Raw genomic sequence first — 19204 nt, 5'->3', positions numbered from 1 at the left:
TTCGATTAGCTTATCTATTCGTAAGATATTTTTACCCCTGTTACCTTTTTAACTCTATATAAATATTTGGGTAAATTTCAAATAAAACCCATGTGGTTTCACTAATTTTCAGATAAAGGACCGTGGTTTACTTTTTGTCAAAACGAGGATTGAAGTTTCGCATTTGGATTAATGTTATTAAAACCATCTTTAACGACCTGAAAATAAAACTTTTCAAGAATTAAAGTTGTGAAATGTCATATTTTTTATGGAACTACATTTTCGATTTTCGAAAATCATCATTTTTAGAACTTTCTCTCTCTAAACATTAACTTTATCTCTCTTTACCAAACATCATCTAAACAATCTCAAAATAAAAAAGTTGAAGAATTAAAGTTGTTTAGAATATTAGTAGTTCTTAAAATATGTCATTTTTGAAGTCGTCAATGGTGATTTTAATAGTATCAATCGAAAAAGTTCTTATTTTGCTAAAGTTGAAAACTTCAATCCTCGTTTTGATAAAAAAAAAGTAAACGACAGTCCTTTATCTGAAAATTAGTGAAACCACGTGGGGATTTTATTTGAAGTTTTGTCAATCGGATTTACAAAATCAACTAGCAAAGTAGTCAGAACAGCTAACAAATATATTTCAAGACTCTCCTCTGTGTGTTTCTCATCTTCTTCTAAACCTATTCTACACCTCTCTCCTATGGGTCACTGATGATGCGTTTAATTCTCTGTGATGGATTGTCTAGGGTTTGCTTTTCCTATTTTACCCCTTCTCCCGTCGGTGACCGCTCCTTCTCTCCGGCCGGAGATCCGAGATCTCAACCCCTTGGCTACGTTTTCTTCTACTTCCAAGAGGTAATTCCCTAATTTTTAAAACAGTTCATTAATCTTTGCAATTATATGTCTGGAAAATCAATTTGCTATCAAATAATCCTTAATTGAGATGCAATTTGAGTTATGTATTCATTCTTCCGTTGTTGCTTAAACATGCTCCATTTTGTGCAGTGCTTTTTTTTTTCCTTTAATAATGTTTGAATTTGCTTTTCCCTTTTCAACACTTCTTTTGCTTAAATATGCTCAATTGAGACACAAAATGTTCACTAATTTACTCATTATTAATGATCAACATTGATTGTCAAGGTTTGGATTTTCAGTCTTGATCAACATTGATTCATATCTATCTTTTTCATCTTTATTATAAATAACTCACATGCATCATTTTATCACTCTTGTTTTCCAGCATGCTGATCATAAAGTTGTGCGGTCCTTTGCTTCTTGTCGCGTACTATCACCTCTTTCTGAATTGATGCTTCAGTTCTGGTGGATCCAATACAAAGTGTTAAAGGGAAAGTGGTTATTGATGCTTTTCGATTAAGACGACTTCTAACCATGGATTGAACCACCCATTCAGGTGAGTGCATAACACTGACATCTTTTTGTGTTCTGCCCACTCTTATTGTTGTTGTTTTCTTCTTATAATAGATGCATGGATTGAACAGACATTTGTCCCTGAATTTGCAGGCATTGGTCCATAGATTAAACAGACACTATTGCCCGATAGCCATTTCTTGAGGCAAAATTGCTTCTTCACCTGCACAAGAAGAAATGGACAGATGGATTGGCGCTTCAACGTTTCGATACTCACTCTAAAACAAACTACCAGACTGTTCAGGTGAGTGCTAGTGAAAAAAATAAAGTGGACTTTGTATGCTGTGTTTTGACTGTGCAATTGTGGACCATAATAAGTAATCTGATACACAAGGTATTGAGAGAATGAACGTGTGCAACAGTGCAAGTGATGGACCAGTTACATGTCATTAAACTTTAGCTTAAGGCAATTGAACTTTATGCATTTTGGGGCTACATGCTTTAGTTATAAGACTTCTGCTAGATAGTTTTGCTCATTAACCTTCAACAGTTTGTAGGTTCTCCCTGTGATAGGCCTAACTAAATCACGTAACCCTTGCAAGTTTCATTATTCTTGTGCAATGAATTAAACTAAGTAATATGTTGTTAGAAGTAATGTGATAATGGTTTGCAATGAGCAGGAGATTGAACAAGGCAGTGCAAGAGGAAGAGGAGTTGTCACCTGAGAAATTAGCAATATGCAAAGAAGCACCTTAAATTATCAGAGATTTTTAGAAGGTATCCTTTCTATCACAGCTCTGTCCTAATCCAAGTTTTGGAGGCAAAATGTTGTGACATCCTTTTACATACACACACTTCTGCAAATTAGTGCGTCTCTCACTGATTCTCTGCTATGAAGTCTAGAAATTTGCTCACTGCACCTGTAATCTGCTCTGCACATATCTGCTAGGGATTTCAAGGCGCGGCTGCTAATTTCCAACATATTACTAACCTTATGAAGCTATTACTGAAATGACAATATATTTTGACTTCAAGGTTTTATATATGACTTTGGAATTTTCTTTCATTATTTAAAATTAGGCTTAATACATCCCTAGCCCCTTGTGTTTGTCCAAGAAAGTCAATTGCCCTCCTATACTTTTAAAATGTTCAATTTACCCCTGAACTTGTTTAAAATTGACCTATTAACCCCCTAAAATCCACGTGGCGAAGTAAGGAGAGATTTTGGAAAAGTGTACACTTTAAGCAAGTTCAGGGGCTAATAGATTAGGGCTTAATAGGTACACCTTTCAGATGGTCTGTTGGTCACTTTAAGCAAGTTCGGCGATAAATAGAACTTTTTCAAAGTACGGAGGCCAGTAGACCTTTTTTTTTGGACAAGTAAGGGGGCTAAAGATGTATTAAGCCTTCAAATTATGATATTTGACCAATTGTCTATGCCATAAGTGTCTTAATAGCATCCAAAACTTGTTTCTAAACATAAGCTGCAGATATTTATCAACTGTTGTGGCAATTAACAACTTTGGTACTGATACTTGTTACTACAGGCATCACTACTTTCCATAGGAACTTCTTCTTGGTAAATTCACCTAATTTGATTTGCTCTTGTCTTAAACCTGCTACCCATTAGTTGCCTTAATTCCCTCATATAATATGCTAATTCTATCTGCCTTGGTAATAATTCAAAACAATTAAAAAAAAAGTCTCTTTCAATCCTTACCAAATTAATTTGCACTTTTATTTTAATGTTTCAGTACTTCAAGAAACCTTCTGAAATTTCTGGTTTTTCTAGTTTCAACAGACTCAAAAACATGTATATTTGTTTAAATTATTTTGAACTGCATAAGTTCCCATGTTTTTTGGCAATTTATACTTGTGTTAGTCTAAAAATTCATGTGTTCATATATAAAACTTATTGGTGTTATCATGTAATGCTTGTCTAGAATCTGTTGTACATAATCTGAGAATATTATATTCATGTTCTGTTTTTGAGTAATTTGCTAACCAATTTTTTTTTTTACATAATAAATCTAAACTTTTTAACTTGGTCTTCATAGTGATAATTGTTGTTAGAATGTCATCTGTTTACACTCATGTTCAGACTCCTGTCATTAATATCTATTCCTTACATTTGGCATATCTGCAGCAGTGGATTAATTTGTCAATCCACTACATATAGTTAAATAAAAAGCCCCCAACAAAACCTTAGATCTTATATATAGCAGAGAATATTACCATTAGTGGTTAATTAAAACATATATAATTATTTCTAACCCTATATCTAATCAAACGCCCCCAAAAACCTAATGCCACTGTGATTAAAAAGCTCTCACAGTTTAATAAACAAATAATTTTATACGATTACATGTGTGTTCTTATGTTTTTTAACTCAGAATTATGCTTTTGAATGAGTTGAGATTTTAGCTTTAGCAGTCTATGGAATAATAAACAAATAATTTTATATGATTGCATGTGTGCTCTTTTGTTGTTTTAACTCCATGTTATTTATTTTTTAGGTCCCAATATATTAATTTACATAGGTTTTACTATAATTTCATTTCTGTCTGTGTTTCTCAGCTTTTTCTCCGAGTAAACCTATTCAGCACCTCTCTCCTATGGGCACATGCTCTATCTCATTGCCAGTGTCTCTCTTGAGTTTCCAATAATGGAGTTCATATAGTTTACAGGGTCACTGATGATGCGTTTAATGCTCTGTGATGGATGGTCTAGGGTTTGCCTTTTCTCTTTACCCCTTCTCCCGACGGTCACCGCGCCTTCTCTCTGTTCGGAGAATCGAGATCTCAACCCCTTGAGTAAGTTTCTAACTCTTTCAACGTTGGGAGTTTAAATCTCCTCCACATCAGAGTTTAGATGTCGTGAAATAATCTCTTCGTTCTTTTTCTTTTTCTTTTTTAGGTCGGGGGGATTTACTCCATTGATTTCTGATGCGATGAAGGTTAAAGAGGAAATCCTAGCTGGCTGATTTGTCTAATTCTAATACTTCCAAGAGGTAATTTCCTAATTTTTAAAGCAGTTGATTAATCTTTGCAATTATATTTCTGGAAAATCAATTTGGTATCAAATAATATTCAATTGAGATGCAATTTGAGTTATGTAATTCATTCTTCCGGGTTGCTTAAATATGCACCATTTTGTTATGTAATTTATTAGGCTTTTATTTTGATTTGTTCTCTGCAATTGAAGGGCAAAAGGATGTGATTAAACTTTAGCTTTAAGACAATTGAACTTTATGCATTTTGGGGCTACATGCTTTAGTTATAAGATATGTTAATTTGAATTGTTTGCCAATAATCTGACTTTTGCTAGATAGTTTTGCACCGTCAAATTTTTTGTAGGTTCTCCCTGTGATAGGCCTAACGAAATCACGGATTAATTTATGTTAATATGACATCATTATTCTTGTGCAATATATTAAACTAAGTAATATGTTGTTAGAAGTAATGTGATTGGTTTGCAATGAGCAGGAGATGTTGAGCTGTCATCCGAGAAATTAGCAAAGAAGCACCTTGAATACAGAGATTTTTAGAAGGTATCCTTTCTATCACAGCTCTGTCCTAATCCAAGTTTTGGAGGCATGATGGTGTGGCATCCTTTTACATACACACACTTCTGCAAATTAGTGTGTGTCACGATTATAGATAGGGATTATTTAGGTATTATTAGGTGGTTAATTGTTTTTACATTAAGTGGTATTTAGCTTTAATAGATGTTATTTAGGAATGTTTACAGCTGTGGGAAATTATAATTGCTGCCACATCAGCAGTTATTAGGCCTATTTAGAGTGAATTGCTATATTTCCTATTCTTATTTAAGGTAGGTTAGAATGAATAGGATGATTTAAGGTAAGTTAGAATTATTAGGGGCATGAATTTAGGAGACTAGCTATACTTTCCTTTTCCCTTTTCCTATTTAAGAGAATGAGTCTACTAATTCATTATGCAATTGATTAATGAAATCTTTATTTCTTTCTTCTAAATTCTCTCTCTATTCTCTCTTTTCTCTGTTTATCTCAATCTCTCTCTAATCTTCTCTCTTCTTTCTCTCTTCTTCTCTTCTCCTAAGATCTTTTCTGCCCTAATCTTACTGTCAGAAATCCTAATCCTGACAGTGTGCCTCTGATTGATTCTCTGCTATAAAGCCTAGAAATTTGCTAAGAATTTGAAGGCTTTGTATGTGACTTTGGAATTTCCTTCCATTGTTTAGAATTATGATATTTGACCAATTGTCCATGCCATAAGTTGTCTTAATAGGATCCAAACTCGTTTTTACAAATAAGCTGCAGATACTTATCAACTGTTGTGGCAATTAACAACTTTGGTACTGACGATTGTTACTACAGGCAGCATTACTGTCCATAGGAACTTCTTGTTGTTTAATTCACCTAATCTGATTTGCTCTTGCCTTAAACCTGCTGCTATTGCACAGAAATTCTTCTTTAGTAGCATTTCTGCCTCTAGTGAGTGTCCGTTTTGGTTTCTTTTCTGTTTCCATTACGGTTTCCTAGCTATATTTTTTTAAGAAATAATGTTTCCCAGTGCCATTTCCCTGCAACATAGGTTGCCTTAGTTCCCTAATATAATATGCTAATTATATCTGCTTTGGTAATAATTCAAAAGATCTCTTTCAATCCTTACCAAATTAATTTGCACTTTTATTTAAATGTCTTAGTACCAAATAGATGTCGGTGGCGGAGATGCGTATGTTGAGATGGATGTGTGGTCATACGAGAAAAGATCGGGTGGGTAATGAATTAATTAGGACAAAAGTAGGGGTTACATCTATTGAGAATAAAATGAGGGAAAACCGACTGAGGTGGTTTGGCCATGTAAGACGAAGAGCGCTTGATGCGCCGGTTAGGAGGACTGAAGAGTGGCAAAGGGATGTAGTGGTGAGGGGCAGGGGAAGACCTAAGCAAACTTGGAGGAGGATGATCGAGAGTGATATGGGTTAATTGGAGATTGAGGAAAATATGGTAGTGGATAGGACAGAGTGGAGGGAGAGAATTTGTGTTGCTGACACGACTTGATTTCACGGTTTTATATGATGATTCATGTTAGCCGACCCCGAATCATTTCGGGACTAAGGCTTTGTTGTTGTTTGTTGTTAGTACTTCAAGGAACCTTCTGAAAGTTCTGGTTTTTCTAGTTTCAACAGACTCAATAACATGTGTATTTTGTTTAAATGAATACGAGTTATAGACACAATTCGTTTTCACATGATTATGACAAGGTAATCTATTTTGACATTATATTAACATTTGGTTAAAATTAAAGCAAAATTCAACAATGGAGATGCTTATGTTTCATGACATAATCAAAATTGTGAAATATCATTTCTTCCAACATTCTTGGATAGGCATCCCGACAATGATGCTTTTGTTGGTGCTCCTAAATTTGTAGAGATTTCTGACTGTCTTTACTGCTTTACTTGCTACAATTTCCACGATTGTTCGTCAGAAGAACTAATCGAAAACAAAAGCAAAGATTTTCTCCTCGAAAACTGCATAACTTGTAACTGCATAAGAATCAAATATCATTGGCAGTATATTCTAGGATCTTACTATCACATGCACCAACACTTTAACAAACTAAAGAGAAAGTTCGATTCTTTTGAGGATTTAATGGCGAAAACTAGAAATTTCGATGAGAAATCATGGAAACTAGTGACGGAATCCGACATGAAAAAAGATAGCATGATGACCGATATAAAGAGAAAATTTGGGTTTGTGAAAGGGAAGTACGTAGTCATATCCACCGAGATTCTCTTTAGACAATATGAAGGAGATAACATTATGGTAGACTTGTCCACAGCCTCAATCCGGCCCGTCTATTAATACTAATTAATAAATTTATATATTTATATATTAAATATTTATTTTTTTTAATTGAAATTTATATATATTTTTTTAGGTGGGTTTATATGGGTTGGGCTTGAGATTTGATTTTTAAATCCGAGCTCAACCCGACCTGAACCGCATAAATTAATAGTGGATTGGTCTGAACTTGGACTAAACATTTTTATCTAAAAACCCGATGGATCCAGTCTAGTCTAGCCTAGCCCAGTCCGACCAATGGCCAGGTCTAGTCTAAGGTAGGAAAATTAGAGTAGCTAACCGTACTAGTTAGTTAATTAAGGGTTCAGATATAACCTTGTATTGGTAACTAAATTTTGAAAAAGTAAAAATAAAAACCCCTGCTCTTCTATTATAAATAGGTAACAAAACTAATTCTTCCTTGTTCTTCTTCTCCTTTCTCCATTTTAGTCCTGTTCTGTTGCTTATTTACAAATTTCTCCAGGAAAAGATAAATGGAAGGAATCGAACAGAGACTAAAGAGATTTCTGGAAGCGATAACTGATTTTCTCAGGATGGAATCGTAAGTAATATTATTGTGTTCCATTATTCCTTAATTTGATTGATAATTAGGGTATCAATCCGATCCGATTCAAGTCTCTCTGGAAAACTGGAACAACTTTAGGATTTGTTAATGTTGCCTAATTGATATTCAAAATCAATCAAGGAAAGCTTGAAGTAATTGAGAAATCGGAGTCTTCAAAATCCTTTGATTTCAAGAAATTGATTTTTGAGATCGATGGCTTCAGAATCAGATCAAGATCAAACGCACGTAAGTTTCTTCTGTTCCATTTCTTAATTTGATCACCAAGACCAACATCCGATCCGATTCAAGTCTCTCTGGAAAACTGGAACAACTTTAGGATTTGTTGATGTTGAAGTAATTGAGAAATCGGAGTCTTCAAAATCCTTTGATTTCAAGAAATTGATGATTTGGGAGATGGATGGCTTCAGAATCAGATCAAGATCAACAACACAGACATATGGCTTTTATATATAATTTTCAATATTTTCATAAACCAACTTCTTTCTCTGCAAATTTTCATGATTTTTCAATATGTATTTATATCTATGAATTTATTTTGAGTGTATTTTTATTATAAGTCCAATTACTCAACATATTGTGTTAATTCCACCTTGAAATAAAATTTTGGTTTCTTTTATATATATATATATATATTTGTACGGTTGGTTTATTTTATAATATTTTAAGTTTTCTGTTTTATAGTTACTATATGGAAGAATGGTTTCAGCATACATTACCTAATTGAATGTCATTCTTGGAAATTTCTGATATCAGCCAATGAAATTAAATCGTAACAAGGACTATCAATATATATATATATATATACGGATAATATCCACATATAAATTAATTTTCTTTCATGTGAGGTTAAGCAAAATTTACCTAATCTAAATTGTTAGCCATTTAGAGAGTGATCACTCCAATAAGGTGACATGGCTCTCTAAATTAAATAGCTAGCCATTTTTACTAGTTAAATTTGGTTGGTCTTTTTTGGTCAGCTATTTCTATTTTTTATTCATTCTTTCTCTTTCCTCTTTGTATATTTTTTCTACTTTTTCATTTTTTCTTTAAATTTAGGGTAATTAATTTATTAGTCCCTATATTTTGACAAAACACACTATTTAGTCCTTGTATTTTTAAAAACACATGATAAAGTCCCTAATCTTTTTTTCGATGAACTGTTTAGTCCCTAACGTTTTTCTCAGTGAACTGTTTAGTCCCTGTCGTTAGACTCTCATGAAGATTTTGTTAGTCAATTTGGATTTGTGTTCTTCTTTTCCTTTATTTTCATTTCTTTTAAACTCTAATGCATCTGAAATCAATTTTGAGTGTTTTCTTCTTGATTTTCTCCTTAATCGTTCAAATTCCTAAGCATTGGGTCTGTTCTTTTTCTTGTTCTCCATACAAATAACTTCTTCTTCTAAATTGGATTTCCTCTTCTAAAGTTTGAAGGTAAATAGTAAAGTGTAATTTAGTCATTTTCGAAGTCATAAACGGTAAAAAAAATCTAACAAACAGACGGAATGACTAAACAGTTCACTGAGAAAAAGGTTAGGGACCTTACCATGTGTTTTTGAAAATACAGGGACTAAACAGTGTGTTTTGTCAAAATATAGGGACTAATAAATTAATTACCCTTAAATTTAATCATTTTTAATGATAAAATAATCAAATAGAGAGTCAAATAGCTAATATGGTTGGAGCAAAATATAAATTTGGCTAGTTAAATTTGGCTAAACTAATATTTTATATTATTTTAGATAGTCAAATAGCTAGTTAGTGTTGGAGATGCTCAGTATTTTATAATATTTGAAGTTTCAATTATCGGTTCTTTGTTTTATATTTTCAACTAATTGAATGTTATTCTCGGAAATTTCTGATCCGCCAATGAATAAATATATTGCTACAAAATCACTAAAACAAGACGGGTTTTTTAAAAAAACTAGGGCTTTTTTAAATAAGGAAGGCAACATACCCCAGAATTCCATGGTGAATGAGAGACGAATAAATCATCGATTCTAATCCTAGATTGCTTGGGAATTCCTAATCCTAGATTGAAAAGGATTAATTGAAGAAGCTATAAAAAGAACTAATCTTCTCTAATTATTTTCAACGATCCAAACCTGAGTCCACTTTGCTTGAATCTCTTGACTCTCCAGGTACGCACAAATTTAATCTCTGTCCCTCTTTTCTATGTTATTTCTATTTTGTGAAAACCTAGAAATCGATAAGTTTTTTTTTTAATGGAAAAGTTTTTATTTAATCACAATAAAATTGACTAATTGAAAAATTAAGAACTTAGAAACTATTAGTCATCCGGTTATAATTTTAAATCTATTTAGAGTTTATTTCGCCCAAGTCTGTTAATTCGGTAATTTTGTCATAAAAACCGAACCGATCGAAATTACTAAAATATTATATTATTATAACCAAACCGAATTTTATCGGTTGGTTATTTCAGTCCAGTTCGGTTTTTGAACACCCTAATTAGATAGTATGTAAAAACATGAAAAAAATATATAATAATTTTAAATATTTATATAAAATTAACATAAAATTAGACTTTTTTTTACTAAACATAAAATAAGACTTATTATGTATTTATATTTAATAAAACATCAGTCTATTAAATTTATGGGTTAGGCTAAGGCACCTTAAATTTATAGTAAGTTTGGTTATCACAGCAGCCAAACAACTTTTTAACAGGTTGTGGTCTCTTAATGTTCTAATTAGAAGAAATAATTATGCGAGTTTTAGTTTTAGCAGTTTATGGAGAAAAAGATTAGTATTTATTAAATCCACATGTAGAATAATATGTTTTTTTAAATTATATTTTAGTTGCCATCAAATACTAAGTGCAGAAAAATTATATGTTGATCCCTTTCAACACGTTGAATATTAATATTTGATTTTCGTGTAACAGAAATTAAAGCAAAATTAAGAATGGAGATGTTTCTGCTTCATGATACAAAGGAAAATGATCAAGAATGTGAAATATCATTTCTTCCGACATTCTTGGAAAAGAATCTCGACAACAATGTTTTCTTCGGCGCTCCTAAATTTGTGGAAATTCCCGATGGTCTCTATTGTCTTACTTGCTATAATTTTCACGGTTATCCATCACGAGAATTAACAACAAACGAAACCGAATATTTCCTTTTCCTCCTTGTGAATTGTCCATGTAACTGTGCAAGCATCGAATATCCTAGAGAATATATGCTAGGATCATATGATCACTTGCACCAACATTTCAATGAACTACGAAGAAAATTCAATTCTTTCGAGGATTTAACGACGAAAATTATATTCTTCAACGAGAAATCATGGAAACTAGTGAGGGAATCCGACACGAAAAAAGACAACATGATGGCTGGTCCTATCATCGACATGTTAATGGAGTTGCCGGAAGGAATCCTCGAAGACTACAAGACGTCATTCCATGAATTTCTCAAGAAAATATACAAAGAGAGAATAGGGTTTGTGAAAGGGAGGTACTTAGTCATATCGACTGAGGTTCTTTTCAGACAATGCCTAGGAAATACAGTTCTATTTTTGGAAATTCTCTCAGAAGCATATGCTTTAGTTGAATCTCAATATTGTTCGATCTCAAGGTTCGCCATTGAATCAGGATTCTGGCAGGTATGTCCTGAATTCGGAGGATTCTTTTGGAGAAACAACAACTTGGAGAAAGATTTTCCATTTTTAAGAAAGTTTATGCAAGAAAAAAGAAACGTATTTGTGAAGAATTTTTCGCTTTCAATGGGTCCTTATTACTTAATTGGAGGTGGATATTTTTCATATATTGAGAATATTAGAGGAGATTTAATTTTCTGGTATATTCCAAATTTCTGGCAAGAAGCATTTAGACACGAAGAAAATGCTTGTGATTACAATGCGGAAAATTTTTGGTATGGTTGGTGCGGACGTAACAAATTGAAATATGGTTGTCCTTACAACGGAGTAACAGTAAATGAATGTGACTATAAAATGATGTTAGAGTTCTTCCCAAGAGCAATACTAAATTATTAGGAGAAGCGTTTTTATGTACATTATTATAATTACTGAAATTTGTATAATTTTTCATACGTACACTTATTTGGACATTATTTTCTGTTTTTTTATTCTTTACTGTAAACTCATTATCTATTAGATTATAATAATTTCATTAATTTTTCAATAATAATTCCATTATTTATTTATTTTTGGATATGGATTAAATTTACTCTTAATATTATTGAAACAAGGGCTATTTTATCTTTATCGTACAAGTAAAAATTCTATTGAATTATAAAAAGATAAAATAACATGAGTCCATTATTAAATTTGCATTTGCAATTTGATCCCCCAAAAGCTGACTTTTATCCCATTTCTTCATTATCTTAGTCATAAATGTACAATGTTAAATTTGTAGTTTGATCCCTAAAAAACGCTAAAAGAATTTACACTCAAAACTGATTATGGTCAATTTTTATTGGAGAAAACAAAATCTCTATTTTAAAAAATTTAGAGATGACATTGGAAATTCATTTTTCTCAACATTAATTGTATTTCGTACCGTTTAAAAGCAAGACCTCAATTCACAATTTTGTACAATTGTTATAAAGCACACAAAATATATTATTCAAGGATCAATTCCACAGACCTAGATTTTCATATCATAATCATTGTATGATGATCTACATTTAAGAAAATTTTTTCACAAAAATATATATATATATATATATATAAGTCATCATGTATCTCAAGTAATATTGATATCAAGATTTACCATAATAGCAACATCAATATTATCATAGTAAATTGAAAACAGATATTCGAAAGCTTAAACCGAAACCGAAACTAAAAAATCAAGTCACTATTCTCATAATACTCATTCCCTATGCAAACATATGCCTACCAAAATCTGGAAACATAAACTTCTTCCCTGAACATCTCTCTCAGTCAAAAAAATTGAACTCCATCTACTTGGCTGAATGCTTGGCTTTTGAGTGAGCCTGCAACGCTGTATCTGAGCCAAATGCCCTGTTCGGAGGCAACCTATTAGTACTCAAAAAATGTTTTAATCAATCGAGCTGTACAGCAGGTATACAAAGCAAGCAATAATAAACAAGTACCTATCACAGGAGCCGCACGAAAACTTGCCACCAGATTTTGGGGTCTGTGGCTTAGTATCGGACCCATTTGCAGAAGTTTTTGCAGCAACCTTCTTGGCTGGATGGGGAGTTGCAGTATGTGCACTCTTTTTACCATCTGGTTCAAGCAAAGTAAAGAGTACAGTACGATTGCGATTATTATTTACTGATCGAAAGAATTTTGATTAGCACCACAAGAGATATATTGTAATGAACAAACGCCCTTTAAGTAGTAGCCCTTTGCCAATAGGGGAGTTTAATAGTTGAAAACTCAACAAGAGCAAAGAATAAGAATGTTGACATGACAACACGACTTCAGATAACAAATTCACAAGTCTTGTGATCGCTATCCTTTGGCCCTTACCAATGAAAATGTGACAATCGTCACTTTGTTCTTTCACATCAATCATTTATAAATGAAGTATGTAACTCTTTTCATTGGCGGAGTCCATTTCACTGTAGAACTTATCTGTGTTTTCAGGACACTAGATGCCCCTCCAAAAAGCATTAAACCATAACATACCAGTCTTTTGAGGAGTAGCAGCTTTTTGCTTCTTTGTTGGCACAGGCGTCTTTGAAGCAGAATTATTGGGCCTCTTAGTTCCAGCTTTTCCAGCCTTTAAAATAAATGAATATTAAATTGGAATAACCAAATATTGGACTCCTAAATTCGAGAAGTATACCAGAAAAGCAAAAATACATTAATAGAAGAATTAATACCTTCTTTGGAGTCTCCTCATCTTCACTCTCAGAATCATCTTCAGCATCAGAATCTCCATCCACAGACATTCCCTGCATGAAAAACATAAAAATTTACTTCCAAACTCAAATGAGAAAAGGGGTGGCACTTCTAGTAGATGGATAACGAAATGTAGAAATTGAAACAACACAAAGAAATAAACAAATAAAAAAAGGTAAATAAAAACATTTTTAAGTAGTAGTGCATAATGAACCAACCTCCTCACTATCATCAAATATTTCAGTGTTCAGTGGAAAAAATAATATAAAATCCAAATCTATTTGTTCAATTAATCTGGTCATAGAAAGGACATACCTCCTCAGACCCACCATCCTCTGATTCATCGTCATCATCATCCTCAGATTCATCTTCTGAATCTTCATCATCAGATTCATTTTCAGCTTTGTTGTCTTTGACTGGCAGCAAAGGCTTAGACTTCTGTTTAGATGAAGAATCAGGCTTAGCACTATCGGACTTGGAAGCAACAGGTGCAAGAGGAGGAAGAACCTTCATATCATCTAAAAGTTGAATTCCTGAAACAATTTATAAGTCAAATAGAAAAACATTACAACTGCATTTCAGTACAAGGAACCACTATAGGAAAATACCATTCTCTGCATTTGCCAATTGAATGGGCTCATCTTCATCTGAAGAATCTGAAGCATCTGCATAAAACAACAAGAACAATAAAACATTGCAAAAGAATATTCAAGAATACAAGGGGGAAAAAACATAGATTGATTGCATTTTAACTCACCAGTGTATTCATCTTCTTGAGGAAGAGATTGGTAACCGCAGAAGAAGACACTATTTTTAGAATTGTGGGACAGTTCAACCTCTTTTTCAAAGACTAAATCGAAAGATAACTGAGGAGTTTTTTCAGTAGATAAGTGGCCCAATACGATTTTCTTGCCATCAATTTTCAAAGAGAGAACCACCGATTCATTTCCTTTTTCTTTCTTTGACTCCCCCAATGTAGCCTGAATAATGAACAATAAAAAATAAGTAGGCAGAAAAATGCATTGCACATTCAAAAAAAAGAGTTGGAACTCTAAAAGCAAAGCAATGAATGATTATGACCTGAGAAAGATGTATAACAGCCTCTTGGTAATCAGGATGTACTTTTAGAGGGACTCCAGCCTTGACTTCAACACCTATCATAAGGAATAGAATTATGGGGAAAAAGTTCATAAAAAATTTATACATCAAGAGTATCATGATAAAATAAAAAATAAAAACCAGACTCATCACATTAACCGAAATAGAAAGCCATAAGAGAATAAAACAAGACTACAACTGAACAAAGTTGAACCTGAGATACAATAACCAGATAAAAGCATTGAGCAATTAAAATAACGACATATGAACAAAAGAACTAGAACCATCTGGTTCATATGACAGTGGCCATTATATAAAAAAACAACCATAGATTAAAAAAAAGTACAAACAAAATGCAAGACAGTGAACCACAACTCCTTGCAAGAAGAAAGGCCAGTATATTTCATATGCCATTATATTTCTTAACAGATCAAGAAAACAAGAGTCGAACCAAAAAAGTATCAACTGAAAATTAAAGTACAAACAAGAGTCCAACCAAAAAAGTGTCAACATTATAATAATAATCAACTGAACACAAAAGAGCCTCGCGTGAACGCATTTTAAACCCCCAACACTAAATTTCTTTTCCAACTTATTTTCATAAACTACAGTTGTTCTGTAACAATGATCAAGGTCCTAAAGAATTCTAAAACGTTTCTTTGACATATTTAATTCTTCTGCCCAAAAAACGTAAGAGCACAAGATAGACATCAACTCTAAATCCAAATCATCAGTCCAGAACACTAAGTGGAGACACTTCAACACAGAACTAAGCATCAAAAAAACGAAACAATTCTTGAAACACAAACAAAACGCAATTACACAGCAATATGCAGAAAACAAAACAGATACAAAGACACATAACTCCGATACCAGAGCATGCCAAGAACAAAGCAAAATCGATTAGCAATCTATGTCAGAAAACTACTACAGATAATCAAATAAATAGTGAAAAGAACAGCAAATCAATCACCAAAACATAAGCGCGAACAAACAAACGAGAAAAAACGCAAAACAAGTGCGAGTGAAACAGAGAAATGAAAGAAAAACAAGAAAGACGGCATACCCCAGAATTCCATGGTGAATGAGGGACGAATTGACTGAGAGAGGCAGGGGTTTGAAGAGTTGCTAAGATAGAAATGCGAGAGTGAAAGAGGCGGAGGAAATGGGTTTTGGGAGGGAATTTATAGGGTTTTAGACCATTTCTAGGGTTTTCGAAATGAAGCTGAGAGTCAAGCTGTCACGTCACGCCTTTCAACATTTCAGCTCCATGTTTCGGGCCTTCATTTAAGGCCCTTGTTACTTATTTTGATTTCCAATTTTGGCCCATTCTTTTTTTATTTTGGGTAATTAATTTATTAGTCCCTATAGTTTGACAAAACACACTGTTTAGTCCCTGTATTTTCAAAAACACACAGTAAATTCCCTAACGTTTTTCTCGGTAAACAGTTTAGTCCCTAATGTTTTTCTCGGTGAACTGTTTAGTCCCTGCCGTTAGACTCTCATGAAGATTCTGTTAGTCAATTTGGATTTGCGTTCTTCTTTTCTTTTATTTTCCTTTCATTTAAACTGTAATGCATCTGAAATCAACTTTGAGTGTTCTTCTTCTTGATTTTCTTCTTAATCGTTCAAATTCGTAAGCATTGGGTCAGTTCTTTTTCTTGTTCTCCATACAAATAGCTTCTTCTTTTAAATTGGATTTCATCTTCTAAAGTTTGAAAGTAAATAGTAAAGAGTAATTTAGTCATTTCCGAAGTCATAAACGGTAAAAAAATCTAACAAACAGACGGAAGGACTAAACAGTTCACTGAGAAAAAGGTTAGAGACCTTACCATGTGTTTTTTAAAATACAGGGACTAAACAGTGTGTTTTGTCAAAATATAAGGACTAATAAATTAATTACCCTTTTATTTTTCTTATATTTCGTGCAGATATTTTTTATTGAGATATAATTTTCTCATTATATTTGTATTTTAATTCTACAAAATTCATATTTATAAAATTAAAAAAAAGTTTATACATGATTATTTGAGAGTGTATTATTTGGCAATCAAGTACCGAAAGAAATAAAAAAGAAACTAGGGTCATGTTTGATAATAATAAAAATCACTTAAATTAATAGATTAAGCACTTATTTAGTTTAAGTGTGTTTGATAATGGTTTTTTATTAACCACTTAAATTATTCAATTAAGCTACATATCACTTATTTTGATAAGTCAAAATATTTAACTTAAAATTTTAAGTTAAACATTATCAACTAATATTTTAATATTCAGCACTTATTTTTAATATTTATCAAACATCTATATCATTTTTTTTCAAAAAAAAAACACCTATATCATTTAATAATTTCAGCACTTATAATATTCAACACTTAAAATTCAATACTGATTTTTTCAGCACTTAATTTTCAGTTTTATCAAACGACACTTAACTTATTTAGTCCATATTTTATTCTAAAATAGATTCGAACCATCTTTCTATAAAAAAAATATATATCAAAAAGTAACTACAAATCAATTAATAATAATATTTAATGTATTATATATTATCATTTAAAAATAACTCAATTTTAAATTTAATATTAAGGAAATGATTAAAATCATTTAAATCATTTAACATAAGATTTTATTTGAATTAGTGTATTCAAGAAATAATAAAAATGTTTAAATTAGAGTTTATTGATTCAAACTTCCTAAACAATAATTGATTATAATTAATATTTCCTAAGCTGGTCTTTCATATATTGTTTACGAACAACTATTTAGCAATATTTTTATTTCAAAAAAAAAAACTATATTTTTTATAGTCAAGTGTTACAGAAAACAATTATAAATCAATTAACATCATTCAATTATATCTCTTCAATTGAGGATGGTTTTATGGAATGAACTCAATTCATAATGAATTCTTTTATATTAATTTTATTTTTAAAATTTTATGGATTGGATATATGATTAGGTGGATAATTAATGTTTATCCTAATTATTAGCTATATATAAGTAGATAAGCCTCATTAATTGTAACCCAGAAACTTTAGGGGTGTTTGGTTACTCATTTTTCTCCTCATATTTGTCTTTTCACTTTAAAAGTGAGAGTTTTAGATGTTTGGTTATTTACCTTCTGTTTGTCTTTTATAGTTAAAAAACAACTTTTTACAAAAGTAAGGAACCTCTGCTTTTAAAAAAAAGCAGATTTTTCCAACAGCAAATAGCCGGTAAACCAAACCAACCTTTCATACAATAACATATATATAAAGTGAGACAAAAGTTACCTCTCTTCTTCATCTCCCTATGTTGCCCCATTTTTTGCTATTTGTTTTAGGGATTACTCTTAGTTGGTGGACTACCACTTCTCTTGAACAAATTCAACGAAGAAGTGTGCGATTGATAATACGAAACTGTGGTTTCATTATTCTACTACAATAATCTCAATAGGTATATGTGCTCTAAGCGGTAACACGATAACTCGTGTTTTATTTGGATTTGTTATGTCATAATTCTTTATTGGTATCAGAGCCACAAAACAAAAAAAAAAGTTGTAATCTCCGTATAAAAAAAAACAAGCATTATGAACAAATATAAGATTTGGTCTTACTGTCGTTCCAAATTACAACGTCTTAACTTCTATCCAATCTAGGAGGCAATTTCAGAATTGCTTGGATTTGACAAGGTATAAAAAAACTATTTGAGTAGCTCAACATTTGAGTCAATCAAATTAGGAATGAAGAGGTTACATACACGTAAATTTTCCAAATCGTAATTGATAGCAGTTTGAAGCTTTAAATTACTTGAACCCCGAAGTCAGGGATCCTTCCAAACCCATATACATGGACCTTCCCCGATCTTCCATCGATATTCATGTTTAAGTAAAGGTTGAGAATTACAAATACTCCTCCATACATAGCACGAAGAATGGCCCAAACAAGCATTAATAAAACTCCCTCGTGAGCAATATTTAGCTTTGAAAACGAACTGATTAAATTTGGATTAGTCGTGAAACACCAATCTTATTTTTCTAACATTACTAGATTGAAAGCGTAAAATCCCAAAAATTCAACCCTCCAAATTGCTTAGAAACACATAACTTCTCACAAGTAGGGATATAATCGAGTCGAGGTGAGCTTTGACATACTCAAGCTCAGCTCGTCAAAATGTTAACAAGCTCGAGCCAAACTTCGAGCTCGGTTCGAGCTCAAATTTGTGTTTGAGCTCGGATCATTTAGAAGCTCGTTTGTTCACGAGCTATTCACGAGCTGACTCGTTTATCCTGTTCATGAGTTTAACTCATGAGCTACTCATTTATTTTGTTCATGAGCTTTACTCGCGAGTAGTTTCATGAACAAGATCGTCTACTGTGTTTGCGAATAGAATAATGTCAAATAAAACAATATCATGTTTAGCAAATGAAATAATAGGCAGTCACCGAACCTTCTTTAATCATTGTTTTTCTTATTGATGTGACATCTACTCAACCAATA

General features: G+C 32.2%; 2 protein-coding genes and 1 long non-coding RNA gene across 7 annotated transcripts; 2 read left to right on the top strand and 1 right to left on the bottom strand.

Moving 5' to 3' along the window:
• The first annotated feature begins 632 nt into the window (after positions 1-632).
• On the top strand, positions 633-8413 carry LOC136223757 (uncharacterized). 2 transcript variants are annotated; one of them, XR_010686123.1, is made up of 8 exons: positions 633-843; positions 1229-1399; positions 1510-1660; positions 2037-2133; positions 3934-4169; positions 4273-4366; positions 4842-4906; positions 7674-8413. It is a non-coding gene; the product is annotated as an uncharacterized lncRNA (long non-coding RNA). The 2 variants fall into 2 exon arrangements; XR_010686124.1 differs by lacking the exon at positions 7674-8413 and adding an exon at positions 6046-7667.
• A 1324-nt stretch (positions 8414-9737) lies between these two features.
• On the top strand, positions 9738-11783 carry LOC136222547 (uncharacterized). The gene is made up of 2 exons (XM_066010309.1): positions 9738-9913; positions 10678-11783. The coding sequence occupies exon 2, from the start codon at positions 10698-10700 to the stop codon at positions 11781-11783; it is 1086 nt and encodes a 361-aa protein (XP_065866381.1). The 5' UTR covers positions 9738-9913; positions 10678-10697.
• A 708-nt stretch (positions 11784-12491) lies between these two features.
• On the bottom strand, positions 12492-15948 carry LOC136223557 (histone deacetylase HDT1). Of its 4 annotated transcripts, none has more exons than XM_066011626.1 (9): positions 15790-15948; positions 14706-14779; positions 14383-14605; positions 14234-14290; positions 13941-14143; positions 13607-13678; positions 13410-13503; positions 12869-13004; positions 12492-12791 (listed from the first exon to the last, which is right to left on the bottom strand). In XM_066011626.1, exons 1-9 carry the CDS (start codon positions 15800-15802, stop codon positions 12716-12718), a joined length of 948 nt encoding a protein of 315 aa, XP_065867698.1. In that variant the 5' UTR covers positions 15803-15948; the 3' UTR covers positions 12492-12715. The 4 variants fall into 4 exon arrangements, with proteins under 4 accessions (XP_065867698.1, XP_065867696.1, XP_065867697.1 ...); XM_066011624.1 differs by having other exon boundaries at positions 13941-14158; positions 15790-15947; XM_066011625.1 differs by having other exon boundaries at positions 12492-12776; positions 13941-14158; positions 15790-15947.
• Between the last annotated feature and the right edge of the window lie 3256 nt (positions 15949-19204).

Source organism: Euphorbia lathyris, chromosome 3 (assembly GCF_963576675.1).
Source record: "Euphorbia lathyris chromosome 3, ddEupLath1.1, whole genome shotgun sequence".
Classification (NCBI taxonomy): Eukaryota; Viridiplantae; Streptophyta; class Magnoliopsida; order Malpighiales; family Euphorbiaceae; genus Euphorbia; species Euphorbia lathyris.
Note: the sequence above shows the minus strand (reverse complement) of the source record. Positions and strands in the feature narration are given on the sequence as shown.

Coding starts and splice junctions, on each gene's coding strand:
- LOC136222547 (XM_066010309.1), top strand. CDS start 10,698: ATGGAGATGTTTCTGCTTCATGATACAAAGGAAAATGATCAAGAATGT.
- LOC136223557 (XM_066011624.1), bottom strand. Junction 14,291..14,382: donor TCAAGAAGATGAATACACTG/GTGAGTTAAAAT, acceptor TGTTTTATGCAG/ATGCTTCAGATTCTTCAGAT. Junction 13,005..13,409: donor TGCTACTCCTCAAAAGACTG/GTATGTTATGGT, acceptor TGCTTGAACCAG/ATGGTAAAAAGAGTGCACAT.